Source organism: Gekko japonicus, unplaced genomic scaffold (genome assembly GCF_001447785.1).
Source record: "Gekko japonicus isolate JY-2015 unplaced genomic scaffold, Gekko_japonicus_V1.1 scaffold1624, whole genome shotgun sequence".
Lineage (NCBI taxonomy): Eukaryota > Metazoa > Chordata > Lepidosauria > Squamata > Gekkonidae > Gekko > Gekko japonicus.
The window spans coordinates 418,545-432,341 of NW_015176500.1; the positions used below are offsets into that span (position 1 = coordinate 418,545).

The window sequence follows — 13,797 nt, forward strand, 5'->3', positions numbered from 1 at the left end:
ATATTTCCTCTCTTGCTCTATCTGTGATGTTTCTGGAATTCTTAATGCTCAAGAAAGAAAGGAGAAATAGATTGTCTCTGAATGTTCTACTTCCTCCAACCCTCTGGGAAGGTGGATGAAAAAACGCAAAACATTTCTCAGATCTAAGAAAAGTTTTTCATCATGCTCAGGAGAGAACACAACACATGCCCCTAGCTCTGTGGAAATCCACTACTTTCTCCTGCAATTTATTGCTCAAGAAATGGGTTTTATTGGCTCCCCTAAAAAGGGGAGGTATTTCGCTTAAAAGAAAAAAAGGAAGGGGTAGACAGTGGGAGAAAGAGAAAGCTGAGTGATATATAAACTGGTAAATTAAACTGTTAGTAGTGTCCAATTAATCTTCTTGGGCTTCTTCTGTGTGTTGCCAAACTTCTTTTCTTAGTCCTGTTACATTGTTGCACCTATTTTTTATAAGTTCAAAATGAGGATAACTTTTTCCTCCCAACCCCAGGTTTCTGAACAATATCTTTAAGGGCAGACAAAACTAGAACATTTTATTGAGGCTGCTACAGATCCCCCCCTTTATCTTTTCCCCCAGGAGTCATTTAGGATTTAGTCTGAATTATTTATCACCTTTGACAAGAATACAAATAAGCAAAGAAAAACTTTGATGAAAGCAAAAGGAAACTCTCATTAAAAAGCTAACCAAAATAAGTGGTGCAGTTTCCCCTCAATAAATAATTATAGTAGGAAGCGATCTCACAAAACTCACATAATACATTCCACGATCTTTAACATCAACTACTCAGAAGTACCACAAAGAGTGATGGGACAGAGCATCCAGCTCATCTGATTTATAACCTTAGTGTTCCGTAGAAGAATATTGTTCATTTATCCTAGGAAGATTATCCTACATTCTAAAAGCAGTTTCCAACAAATTGTCCTAATATTCACCACCACAGTTCTCAAAGGGAAAAACAACTCTCTAAGGCGGGCAAAGTGGCTGCTTAAAAGTGGTGATTAGGATAAGCACATTTTCTCTTCTGGTCTTTATCTAACAACTTTGTTGTTTGGGACACAACAAAGAGTCCCCTTCTAAAATGAAAACATACAAGGGTCCTTAATGGCCTACCAGCTGAGAGTAGTCCACAGCCACTCCTTTTCTCCTTTGATTGGATCTGGTTCCTGCGCGTATAGTAATGTAACGTATCTATCACGATTGCCTTACCTTCTGGACACCTTTTGCAATAACTTCTTCCTATTCTGCCCCACCTATTTACCTAGTACATTTTTATCCTGCACTTTCTCTTCAAAGGCAATGTACATGGTTCTCTTCTCCTTCATTTTATGTTCACAACAATCCTGCGAGGTAGTTTAGGCTTACAGAATGTCTATCAGTTACCAGGGTTAACTCAAGGCACTGGCTATCACATGGAAAGCCCTTCATGGTCATGGTGCTTCTTATCAGCAGGACCACCTAATGTTCTGCCACTACAGTTTTGGTCACTGCAGCAAGGCCTCCTGCAAGTGCCAATCTGAAAACTGGGGAAGTCAACTACCACCAGTTTGTGTGCATTTTCTATTGTGGACCCTACAATACGGAATTATGGAATGGCTTGCCTCATGTGGTCATGAAGGCTCCCACTCTGCTGGTTTTCTGCACATGACACAAACCTAAATTATTCAAGAGGGCTCTTTTACACAGGTAATAGGGCGATATTGCAATGAAATTATTCAGAAAGACGGCTTTGTAAGGGGATACAGACATCAGACTACACTACTGTGTACTATATGTTGTTCTATGTCTGTTGCTCTGTCTGAAATGTCTTCTTCATTTAACACATCATTTTTAAATGCTTATGCTGTGTTTCAGATTTGTTACCAATTTCTGCATTCCAAACCCTATTGCATTGTTTATTGGATGTCCTTTCTTCTTCATTGTATTTGACTTATGCTGTGTAATCTTCCTTGATTCTCAGTGAGAAAGGCAGACTAGAAATAACATAAATCAGGGCTTTTTTGGTAGAAAAAGCCCAGCAGGAACTCATTAGCATGATAGGCCACACCCAGCTTCAGAAACTCATCAGCATATTAGGCCCCACCCCATGCCTTCCCTTGGCTTGCCTGGATGCCCCGTGGCAAGCCAGCCCTTGGATAGGCCGGGGAAGGCAGGCATTTAAATGCATCCCCGATCCTTGCAGGGGGGCCCCGCCCGCCTGCCTCGGAGTCGCTGGGGGGGGTCGCTCTCCAGGCCTTCCCTCTGTAGCCACGCATGCAGAGGTTTTGGCTGTAGTGGGCATGGCCATCTCTGAAGCCAGCCGGAACTCCATTCCTGTGTGTTCCTGCCCCAAAATAGCCCTGCTCCTCGATGTTTTGGTTGCTGCAGGCTAACAAGCCGATCTCGGTAGCACCTCTATGGAAGCAAGGAAGCAGTTATATGTAGGCTGCAGCCATGAGATCAACAGAGTATTACTACACTTCTGTGAAACAAGGACATCAGTCTGCAGACCCCTCTCCCATACGATCCCACCAATAGTTTGTGATCCTTGAACAGAGGGTGCAGCTTCCGCTACTTCCCCCGAAGTAAAATTCCACATTTATCAAAATAATAGTCTCTAGCTACCTTGCACATCAAAGCAGTACTTGCATTTGAGGAGGTTCAATTATGTGCCTTCTTGCTAAAACTCACTAGTGGTGGGGGTATGAACCTGGTCATAATTTTTCTAACAACTTTCCTGAAAAGAAAACACCTAGTCAGTCTTTTTTTCCTTTCCAGTTGCCAAACCTTTTCAGAACTCCTAAAATGTTACAATGTATTCTGATCTGCATTCAACACCACTTTTGAGACAGGGTGTTTCTTTTTTCTTTTTGTCTTAAATTTGAGAATCAGATCAAAATAATAGTACTTCCTGTGTGACTAACCTGGGAGTCCAAGGGCCTAACTACACTTTCTATTCTCTCCAGGAATGTCCCCGGGTTGTGTGGAAAGATTTTTACCTCGCCTTCCCAGCCGAAGCCGGCTCAGGGCAGCTTACATAAAAACAGGTAGTTAAATTAAGACATATGTTACCATTAAAACAAATTCTAAAATCATACTAAAGTGCTAGTTGTTAATATTCATACAATAGTAGCAGCCAAGAACCACTATACAAAGTTCTTATCTCACAGTCAGCTGAAATGGCCACTGGGAGTGGGACATATATATTTTATTTATTTATTTATTTATTCCACTTTTACCCCGCCCTCCCCGCAAGCGGGCTCAGGGCGGCTTCCAAAACTGACAAGCAGTATTCATACACAATAAAACATAAATACAAAGCATCAGTTAAAACACAAACAATCCATATTTTTGTGAGTATTTTGTGTGTCTCTGTGTGTGTTTGCATGGAAGTCATGGTTGACATCTGGTGGCCCCTAGTAGGGCCTGGATGTTTCAGAGAGGTGGCTTGTCATTGACTGGAGTGGGACATATATTGATGAGCTACATATGAGGTTTTTACAATAGGGAGAACAGCCCCCCCCCCCCCCGGAGTTGTTTCATATTGGGGAAATGGTGCAGAGTGGGGGAGGTCTAACCTCCGTCTCTCCACACACTTTGTTCCCAGTCCTTATCAGGGACCATATACATCTTGGAAGCACTGAACTTTAGAACACAGGGGAAATGTAATATACAGTAACTAAACATTACAAGCAAACTCATGAAACAAAGTATCGGTGCCCACTTTTTATTAAGGAAAATCAGTTTTGGGAGGGAACAATTTGAAGCAAAAAATAAGATCGCCTATAACCTGGGTGTCAAGTCCTGGATATATACAGAGTTGGATGTTGCACTATTGCAGTCATTTACCTCGTGTCTGTAAGGGAAAATTAAGTCACAAAAGTCAATGATGTGTGGATTCTACCTAAGTTTTATCTAGATACTTGATCTCCCACCCAGCGCCCATTTGGGCCATTAGCCAGCCCAGATTTCATTTACAGAAAAAGTAAGCATCTACTAGCTTTTGTAGATCCAGAGACACAAGACAAAATATGAAGACAGTGTTCTGCCCAAACATTTAGTAAGAGACAAGTCCGCTTAGCCAATGAGAGAAGTCACAGCTATGACGGACGTGCTTTCTGAATCTCTCCTTGACAAACTTTGATGCTCTTTGAGAAGAGTAAGGGAACAAACCCTATCCTGAACTTGTAAAGGTCAGGTAAAAATATGTTTTCTCCCATCCCTCCCCAGTGTTTTTGGGTAGTTGCTTGGAGCAAAAACAATGTATCTGGTAAGTAATGCAACACCCAATGTGCTTGATTAGGCTCCTCAGACTTGAGGAAGTAGAATTTGGCAAGCCTAAAAAAGAAGTAGTATAGGGAGGAGCTGCTAAACTGTCTTTTGCCACTTTTCTACTTCACCTCCCCCTCCCCCTCCCCCACATTACCACCTCCCTATGTTTGCCATTACAAACAGAAGTTTTGGAAATGCACATGGGGAAAAAGCAGATTTCCCTCATAAACATATATTTGGAATGACTCAGGGTGGCCAGAAGGATAGCTCGAGGAAGAAGCACCAGAAAAGTAATGTTTAAAGACAGAGGACGTTATTCATATTTACTTAATACTTAACAATAACATAACAATACTTAACAATAACTACTATCTGCCCACTTCAGATCCTTAAAGAAACAAACACAAATTATGCAACTAAGTAACAAAAACATTAAAAAGCATCCTGAAAATGTCAGACGTATGAAAGAAAACCAATAGTGATGACTTCTGCACCAGCATCTTCCATTCCATGGATCAGAGGCTATGAATGCTTGAGTGAGTGGAGCACACATAAGACTGATCATTACATTTAAAGGCTTATTCCTCACCACTTCCCCATTCCTCAGAGATAAAAGTGCAAAGAGACTCAATGGCTCAGTACAATTTCAAGGATCAACTGCCCATGCTTAAATTTTCAGCTATTTTATCTCACCTATTGCATGGTCTCTGGCTGCCCGAAGTGATCCAGGTGAGAAAATCTTCAGGCCGTATACTGTATAAATGGATGTACTTTTATTTTTAGACCCAGCATCTAGCAGCAAAATAAGGCCACACAGTACACAAAAATATACAGGCCTGCTATAAGTTATGATCTGGTTGTGTCCCTAAAAAACAAAAAATATATATACACATATTTATTTAATGCTGGCATAATATCTTCTCATGTGTAAAAAAATGTAGACAGCATTAAGCATGACAAGGAACAATATCTACATATACATATTAAATACTGTTGAATAAAAATACATTAGAAGCAATCTGAGTAACTTCAAAATCCTTATAAATATAACCATTGTTTTTTTCTAACACCCAATATCAACAACAATATGCACAAGCCAAGCCCCAGCAACTCTGCCAGCTACTCAAGGGGCACATGACTCATATAATCAGCAATAGTGCACAGTATCTGCTCATCCATTGTCTCCAATACTTCTGTTTGAAAAAGGAAGAAATGGATGAGCTAATGCCCTGTGCTGAGTGGCCCCCCTGCAGCCCTGGCCTGTAATACCACAAGGGCAAATCAGTCTGGCTTGTTCTGAGGGCCGTTTTTACTTTCCGGTTCACTCCTGATAATGTCACCTATTCCTTTCAGCTCTGTTAGGCACAGTCTGACCAAGCATTATCCTCACTCACACTTCTGAGAACTGTGAAGGCTCCCTGTGATGCCATCTTCAATGGTGCGAAAAGTTTGTTCCAATGCTACTCAGTAATGAAGACGATCCAGGCCACACGGGAGGAGCCCAAGGGGCAAAACACAAGCCTCCATAAAGCAACACTGTTCTACCATGCACAAAGAAGCCATAATGCAGCAGCTCCAACAATGCTAAAAGGTCATGTAAGAAAGGATCCTGAGTCTCTGTTTCAAAATTATGGGCACATGCTCCAAACTCTGACCAAAGGGGCAAAAAAAGCATTATGGCTTTTACCTTAAAATCCAAGAAAAAACAGATAGAATATCATTCCTCCATTATCCCACTCTTCTCTAACTTTAACAATGACCATAAACATTAGGATAAACAGAACTCTGATCATTCTTTAATCTCCATGCTGTTGTATGTTTTTGCAGTAGCATGAAGGCACCTTGTACACTTTCACTCTAATGCAGTTCTGTGAATTATAGAGGAGTACAATATGGCACTCCATCATGCCTATACATGGAACAATGTTGAATGGCATCCATGCTTCAGTTTAAATGCTTTAGAAATGCTTGCTTGAGATTCATTACGCAGCACTACTTCATCCCAAAATGTTCAGTTTCATTCCCAAGCTTTCATATTCAGAAAGCCATGGGAAAGGATGCTGTTAATTTCTGAAGTGTAATAATGGCAACTTTTTTAAATCTTGTCAAAAAGGGGGAAATAGAAGAAAGAAAGAAATGGATAAAGAGGCAAAACCCTTGCATGATCGCAGGCCCAGTCACTAAGTTTTCAGAAAGATGGTCAAAACTTTCTTGATTCGCCACTGCCAAGTGTCTGAGACAGCCTGATCCAGCCATCCGGAAGTTGCTGCTGTTTACACAGCAGTTTTTTTTTTTCCAATGAAGCTGTCAATTGTAGTATTGAGTTAGTTTCAAAGGTTTTTAAATTTTTACGTATCACTGTTTGATGGCATTTAGACTTACGGGGATACCAAGACTCTGCAGGGTGAGGGATTGATTAAGATGATCCATCCCAGTAGCCTCAAGGATCTAATTAGTTTCCAGATAGGGGACTGTATGAAGAAGCACTTCCTTTTGGCTGTCCTGAACTTACTGTCAATCAACTTGAACACACACGAAGCTGCCCTATACTGAATCAAACCATTGATCCATCAAGGTCAGTCCTGTCTACTCAGACAGGCAGCAGCTCTCCAGGGTCTCAGGTAGAGGTCACCTCCCAACTGCTGGACCTCCTGATGGCACCTGGTATTTGTGGCCACTGTATGACAGAGTGTTGGACTGGATGGACCATTGTTCTGATCCAACATTGGCTTCTCTTATGTTCTTAACTGGTCATAAGAACATACGATAAGCCATGTTGGATGAAGCCAATGGCCTACGAAGTTCAACACTCTGTGTCACACAGTGACCAAAACCCAGGTGCCATCAGGAGATCCAGCAGTGGGGCCAGGACACTAGAAGCCCTCCCACTGTTGCCCCCCCCCAAGCACCAAGAATACAGTGCATCACCTGCCCCAGACTGAGAGTTCCTATCTATACCTTGTGGCTAGTAGCCACTGATGGACTCTCTGTTCCATATCTTTATCCAATCCCCTCTTGAAGCTGTCTATGCTTGTAGCCACCACCACTTCCTAGGGCAGTGAATTCCATGTGTTAATTACCGTTTGGGTGAAGAAGTACTTCCTTTTATCTGTTTCAAGCCTATTCCTCAGTGATTTGAGTGCCCACCAAATTCTTGTATTGTGAGAAAGGGAGAAAAGTACTTATCTTCCCTATCCCGTGCACAATTTTGTAAACTTCTATCATGTTACCCCTCAGTCATTGTTTATGTGAAAAATGCTTTCATTAAAAATCATTATGCTCTTTGTTTCTGACACTACCAGCAAATCAAGCTTTGATGTTATTATAATGCAATTTTGATTAAACAATTTCTTCTCATTTTAAAACAAATGTGACCACATTATCACTGCCTGCCCAAACAACGGATCTGATTACAATTGATGTTACTGTGTACAGCTGAACCAACAAACAGAACTTATATTTAGCACTGAGAAAATTACCTCTTTAGAGAGGTTTAAATATCGATTTCTTCAAAATCATTGAAAACATCATACGTAATAACAAGCAGGGGTCTTGTTGTAGAAAAAGAGCTGCCGGAGCTCATTAGCATAACTCATTAGCATAACTTATTTGCATATGCCACGCCCCCTGACATCACCGGAAGTGACAGAAGGCCACACCCCCTGACATCACCGGAAGTGTGTCAGAAGGCCCGGCTACTTACCCTCCTGCTTCATCCTCATTCCCAAATGGAATGAGGATCGAAGCAGAGGGCGGGGTAAAGAAGGGGGCGGGGCTTCACCATGTGACTGCCCCACCCCCTAGAGGTTCTCTTCCGGAGCTCCGTACCTGAGAGCTCTCCCCCGACTAGAGCCCTGATAACAAGTGGAACTGTAAACTAATGTGCTGTTTAATGGCAGTGCCCACTCTGCATTTAAATATGAAATGCCTTTAAACTCTGATGTCTCTGAGATATTCCATGCACCATGATGGGGAGGTCTGAGAAAAGTAAGGTAGTAAAACTCGATTAATTTTGGCATCAGCTACAACTGTACATTGGCATGAATTTGATAATAAAACCCACCTACTTTACTTTTTATAAATTTCCCTTTAGGGAAGGAAGGCAACTAATAAATGTTTTAAATAAATAAATAAATAAATAAATAAATTACACCAGAATCTCATTAGGTTTGAGCCCACTGGGCTGTGGATTTGAACCTTGAGTCTCTCTCACTGGTGTGCAGCAAAGGCCTGTACATTAGGAAATTTTAAAAGGACCCACAAATCAGTAGAACAGCATGCATGCAGAAGATTCCACAAATTTCTAGCATATTCTGAGAAAGATCTCTGTCTGAAACCTTGGAGAACTGGTACCACTTAGAGTAAACAATATTGGCTCTGATTAATTGAATGGCTGGATTCAGGACAAGGAAGCTTCACATGTTTCATAGCTGCCAAAATCCTATTCTGCATATGCTCATCACTATGGACCTAATTAAAGTAACTTAAAATACAATTGTCACCAATCTCTTCCTGCTCCCCGTTAAATCAAAATCAGACTATACTCTCCAACCATTTGAAGAAGTGCTCCAGAAAAGACTGTTGGATGCACTGATTTCAGGCAGCATTTATAACTAAATATTATATCCTGTGCTATTTACTCAGGAACTTGGTGGGGGAGGAAAGGCTGTGCTCACAGCCATCTACACAGTATTAGAGATAAATTAGTTGATAACACATGGAATACATGTCTAAATATTCAGACAGTTTTTGAACTGTGTAGGAATCAAAAAGCACACAAAAAGCATGTAACTTTCAGTGAAATAGCAAAAGGGTGCGTCCAAAGGAGCAGCCAAATGAATTTCCCAGGTAGTACTTCTCATTTTAAAAGTGTTTCTGGCCTGCGTATAATAAATAATTATTTTCAAATCTGGTAATCAGGCTACAATCTATACATTTTATCTTTTTTTAGAAGGAAATCCTAGTTATGTATTCAGTGCAGTAATTGTGGAGTAGGAGGAGAGGAGGAGATTGGATTTATACCCCGCCCTTCACTCGGAGTCTCAGAGCAGCTTACACACTCCTTTCCCTTCCCCTCCCCACAACAGACACCCTGTGAGGTAGGTGGTGCTGAGAAAGCTCTGAAAGAACTGCCCTTTCAAGGACAGCTCTGACGGAACTATGGCTTGCCCAGGGTCATCCAGCAGCTGCAAGTGGAGGAGTGGGGAATCAAACCCAGTTCTCCCAGATTAAAAATTAACAAAGAGACAGAAACAGCAAGAGAGAGATTGAAAGTGACCTGCACAAATCCCCTTTTCACACATCTGGCTAACATGTGAAGTTATGACTCATCCATCTCACATGTGGGGAGATATGTGATTTCTAGATATCTATCTAACATATACCTCCTTATTGTGTAAGATGTGTGAATCGCTCTTTGAAACATGTGGAAAAAGAATGAATGCTCAAGTCACACCTCTCTTTCAAACACTTCTAAATAACATCTGCAAGCACACTAGGACAACTGGGAATGGGATAAGAGAATTTCCCCCCCTACCATTAGTGGATCCCATTTATGTCAGTTTGATACTACTTAATCATCATGTTCCTAGAATACAAACTTGATTTGATTACACTAAAAAGATTACTCATTTATTAAGGAATAACCATATGCCATATTATCTAATTAGGTGTGTATTTTTTTGTTTCGCTGGATGTTTTCCCATTTACAGTTATATGTTTTGTGGGAATGCTTAAATATTTTATATACACATATTTTAGTGGCTTGGTGTTTTAATGTTTAAATGTTATGTTTGCTGCCTTGGGTATCCTACTTGGCTGTAAAAGCAGCAAAAGAAATGCTATCAATCCTATATATATATAAAAGCCGTAGCTTATTGGCACTGTCCAGCTCTCCCATTGGCTGTGCTGTGCACTCCAACAGCCATTGGCCTGTCAACCACCACTCAAGAGTACTCATGTGCCGCTGGCTGGGTGCTGGGTCCGCTCCTTTCCCCCACCCACTGCTGGCTTGGCCACTCTTCCCTGTCAGAATAAACTGCCAAAATGGCTGTCTCTCCTGACAAAGATGCTTCTCCTACTTGACTTCTCTGTGGCTGGCTGGATACTAAGGTGAGCCACCGGCCATCAAACCATTCTCTTCTCCTCCTGCTGTGGGCTCACTTTCCCCTCAGTGGCTGTTGCTTGGTTCTGTCAGTAGAAAGTCAGGGGCGGGAGGCCCTTTCCAGGCCTACTTTGGCATTTGTGGGGAACTCACTGGGGCCAGTCCTGACTAGGGTTGCCAGCTCCAGGTTGGGAAATTCCTGGAGATTTTGTGCTGGAGTCTACAGAAGCCAGAGCTTGGGGAGGGGAGAGGCCTCAGCTGAACAGAATGCCATACAGTCCACCCTCAAAAGCAGTTATTTTCTCCACAGGGAGAAAGATCTGTTGTCTGGAGTTCAGTTGTGATACCAGGCGATCTTCAGGCTCCACCTGTAGGTTGGCTACCCTAGGTCTGGCAGGACCTTCTGGGTGACTTGATGACACCTGACTGGCATGACAACTAAGGCATGGCTGCTTGCTCCTGTTCACCAGTGGCAGCCCCCCTGGGACAGCCAGTGTGGCATAGCAGTTAGCACTTCAGAGCAGAGTCTGCCAGACCCAGGTTCTTGCTGTGGAAGCTGAGTGGGTAATTTTGGACCAGTCACAGACTTTCAGCCTCACAGGGTTGTTGTGTAGATCAAAAGGGGGAGAAGAGATTGATGTAAGCTGCTTTGGTCCCTACTGTGGAGAAAGACAGTACTTTTCCTAGGTAGAGGCTGCAGGGAGGGAGGGAGGAGATGGAAAGCTGAAGTCAGACTGGCAGATAAAGGTAGGTTGATGGTTGGCTGGGAAGGAGACAGGGTTGCCAACTCTAGGTTGGGAAATTCCTGGAGATTTGCGGAGTGGAGAGAGCCTGGAGAGAGTGGGGTTTGAGGAGGGGTGGGACCTCAGACAGGTACAGTGCCATAGACTGAGGGGAAGGGGGGGGGGCTCAACCCAAGATATGGCTGTGATATATGAGGGTCAAGCTAACAAAATAAGTTATTATAAAAATACAAATATTATGGTGTACACATTAGTAAAAGATAAAATAGGTTAAAAGAAATGATCCAAATATCAGGCTCTTAAAACTTTTTATACACAGAGCTGAAAGTTTTATATATACAATTGATGGGTATATCTTATGACCAGTAGACCATATGCGTTTTGGCCCCTTAAGGTCTTCCTCAGCGGTCAATATTACCATTGTAAAACAACACACATCCAGAAATAAATATATGAACAAAGATTGTCTTTATAGCCAGGTGTTGCTTTCTCATGTGATGTGGAATTGCTAAAAGTTTATATAGTAGGTCATGGATAATCTCTCATGGTAACGGCACATACTTTCCAAATTGTTCTGGTAACAAATATCCAGTGTGTCTGGATGTGTGTCTCTTCCATCAAAGGTAGCAATCAAGTTGTTCATATATTTATTTCTGGATGTGTGTTGTTTTACAATAGTAATATTGATCACCAAGGAAGGCCTTAAGGAGCCGAAACATGTACTGGTCATAAGATATACACATCAATTGTATATGTAAAACTTTCAGCTCCGTGTGTAAAAAGTTTTATCAATGCCATAGACTTCACCCTCCAAACCAGCCATTTTCTCCTGGGGAACCATTGCTGCCAATCTCCAGGTGAGGACTGGAAATCATTCGGAATTAAAACTGCTCTCCAGATGGCAGAGATCAGTTCCCCTGGAGAAAATGGTGGACTCTGTGTCATTATACCCTGCTGAGGTTGCCACAGCAAACTGACTCTGAGTGCCCAAGGACAGGGCACCCACCCAGAGTCTCTTTCTAGAGCTTGTTGTATTTATTTCCACAACAAGCCTTATTCCTAGCAAATAAATGAAGAAATGAAAATTTCCTAGTTAGTTGTAATAATCAGCTACAGTTTTTTAAAAAGCAGGATGACTGAGCTAAAATTCAAGAACAATGGCTTATTTTAAGGTTTTCCAATAATTTGCTGAACCATGCAGATAACATGGATCAAGAGACATGGATAACAAAAGCTTTTTGTTTATTATAACTTACATGTACTGGTGAAGCAGGATCGGGCTGAATGCTCTAAAAACAGAATCAGAAATGAGTTTACATCTCTGCAGAAGTTACAGGATCCAAAATAAATACAATATATATATATGCACTACAATATTTTTATTTACCTTTAGAAGGGAATATTGACAACTTGCCATGATAAGACAGAAAAGGAGGACCCAAATATCTTTACAAAAACCTTGGTTCATAATTAAAAAGCCAAGAAAAGAAACAAGGATTACTAGAAGAATTGCCAAAACATTCTCCTTGATATCTTCTGTTCTGTAGGAATAAAACAGGATTTTTATTTCAAACATAGAAAAGTAACCATGGAGTATAAGACATCTGTTTACCAGTATTTGGGGGCACAGGAGAAGTTAAGTTAAAATAATGTAACCTGAGACTGTAACATTGCATTCAAGTCTTACTGGTTTACACAGGACTTCAATGTCTTAACTTCCTCTGGATTGTATTCATATACCCCAAGCCAATGGATTATATATGCCATATATAGCCTCATCCTGCCCCTTCCCCCCTACACAGACAATTTTTGCCCAGCAAGGCTCAATTTTGATACTGAAGCTTGGGTGAGGAGAAATGAGTTTGCTGGAACAGGCAGCAGGGGGGGAAAGACACAGATGGGAAAAGGATTTAACACTATGACTGAAGTAGCAGTTGTATTTTAAGATAAGACTCCCCCCCCACGCACGCATGCATGCACACACACCATGCTCTGTATGAGAGTGGGGTAGGCCCAGGTTCAAGCAAAAGTGTTTTCCACCATCACGTGTAGTTTACAATGTGTAGTTATGAACATTTAAATAAATATGTAAGTGTGTGCATGCCAAAATAAAATTAGGATAGACTTTTGTTGATTGGATTGCTAATATTTTTATTATTTGTCATAAAGCAGACTTGTGATAATGTATCACAATAAATACTCCTAAAATTGCTATGAAATTTAAAACTGCTCCTCTCCCATTGAATTCTCTGTGTTCCACTTAATACATTCTAATATGTCAGCACTGGCCTGAGGAATAAATGAATTCCATTAATTCAGTGTATAAGAGATATTTTTAAAAGCTTACCTATCTAACAGTGCCAACAAGGTAAGTCGATCATACCAGATTTTTATCCATTTGCCAGGAAATATAATAAATTTGTAAAATTGTCTATTAATTTTTCTTTGTGCTGATGAACACGAGGAATCCTCAAGGTCTTCACTAAGATGCTTTAAAATAAAAGGAAAGATGAATAGAATTGTGTATTGATTTCATAAAACTATATGCAACTTCATTTATAATGATTATAGGGAAAGAACTACCTGAATTAAAAGTATTTTAAACAAATTTCATTTTGTCACTCCACAATCACACTAGACTCTATTGTCTTTGATGCAGAAACTAAGCTAGGTTCATTTGTTATGCCAACTTCTCCAGGAAA

At 41.1% G+C, this 13,797-nt stretch overlaps 1 protein-coding gene across 1 annotated transcript in view; it reads right to left on the reverse strand.

Annotated features, from left to right (window-relative positions):
- PCNX2 (pecanex homolog 2 (Drosophila)) overlaps positions 1–13,585 on the reverse strand; it is a gene marked incomplete at its 5' end in the record, with an annotated part of 155,245 nt that extends 141,660 nt beyond the window's left edge. The window contains 4 exons of the mRNA XM_015427313.1: positions 4,943–5,114; positions 12,352–12,384; positions 12,483–12,636; positions 13,443–13,585. Of these exons, the coding sequence (XP_015282799.1) occupies positions 4,943–5,114; positions 12,352–12,384; positions 12,483–12,636; positions 13,443–13,585 (502 nt within the window). The remainder of the gene's footprint in view (positions 1–4,942; positions 5,115–12,351; positions 12,385–12,482; positions 12,637–13,442) is intronic.
- Positions 13,586–13,797: the final 212 nt, after the last annotated feature.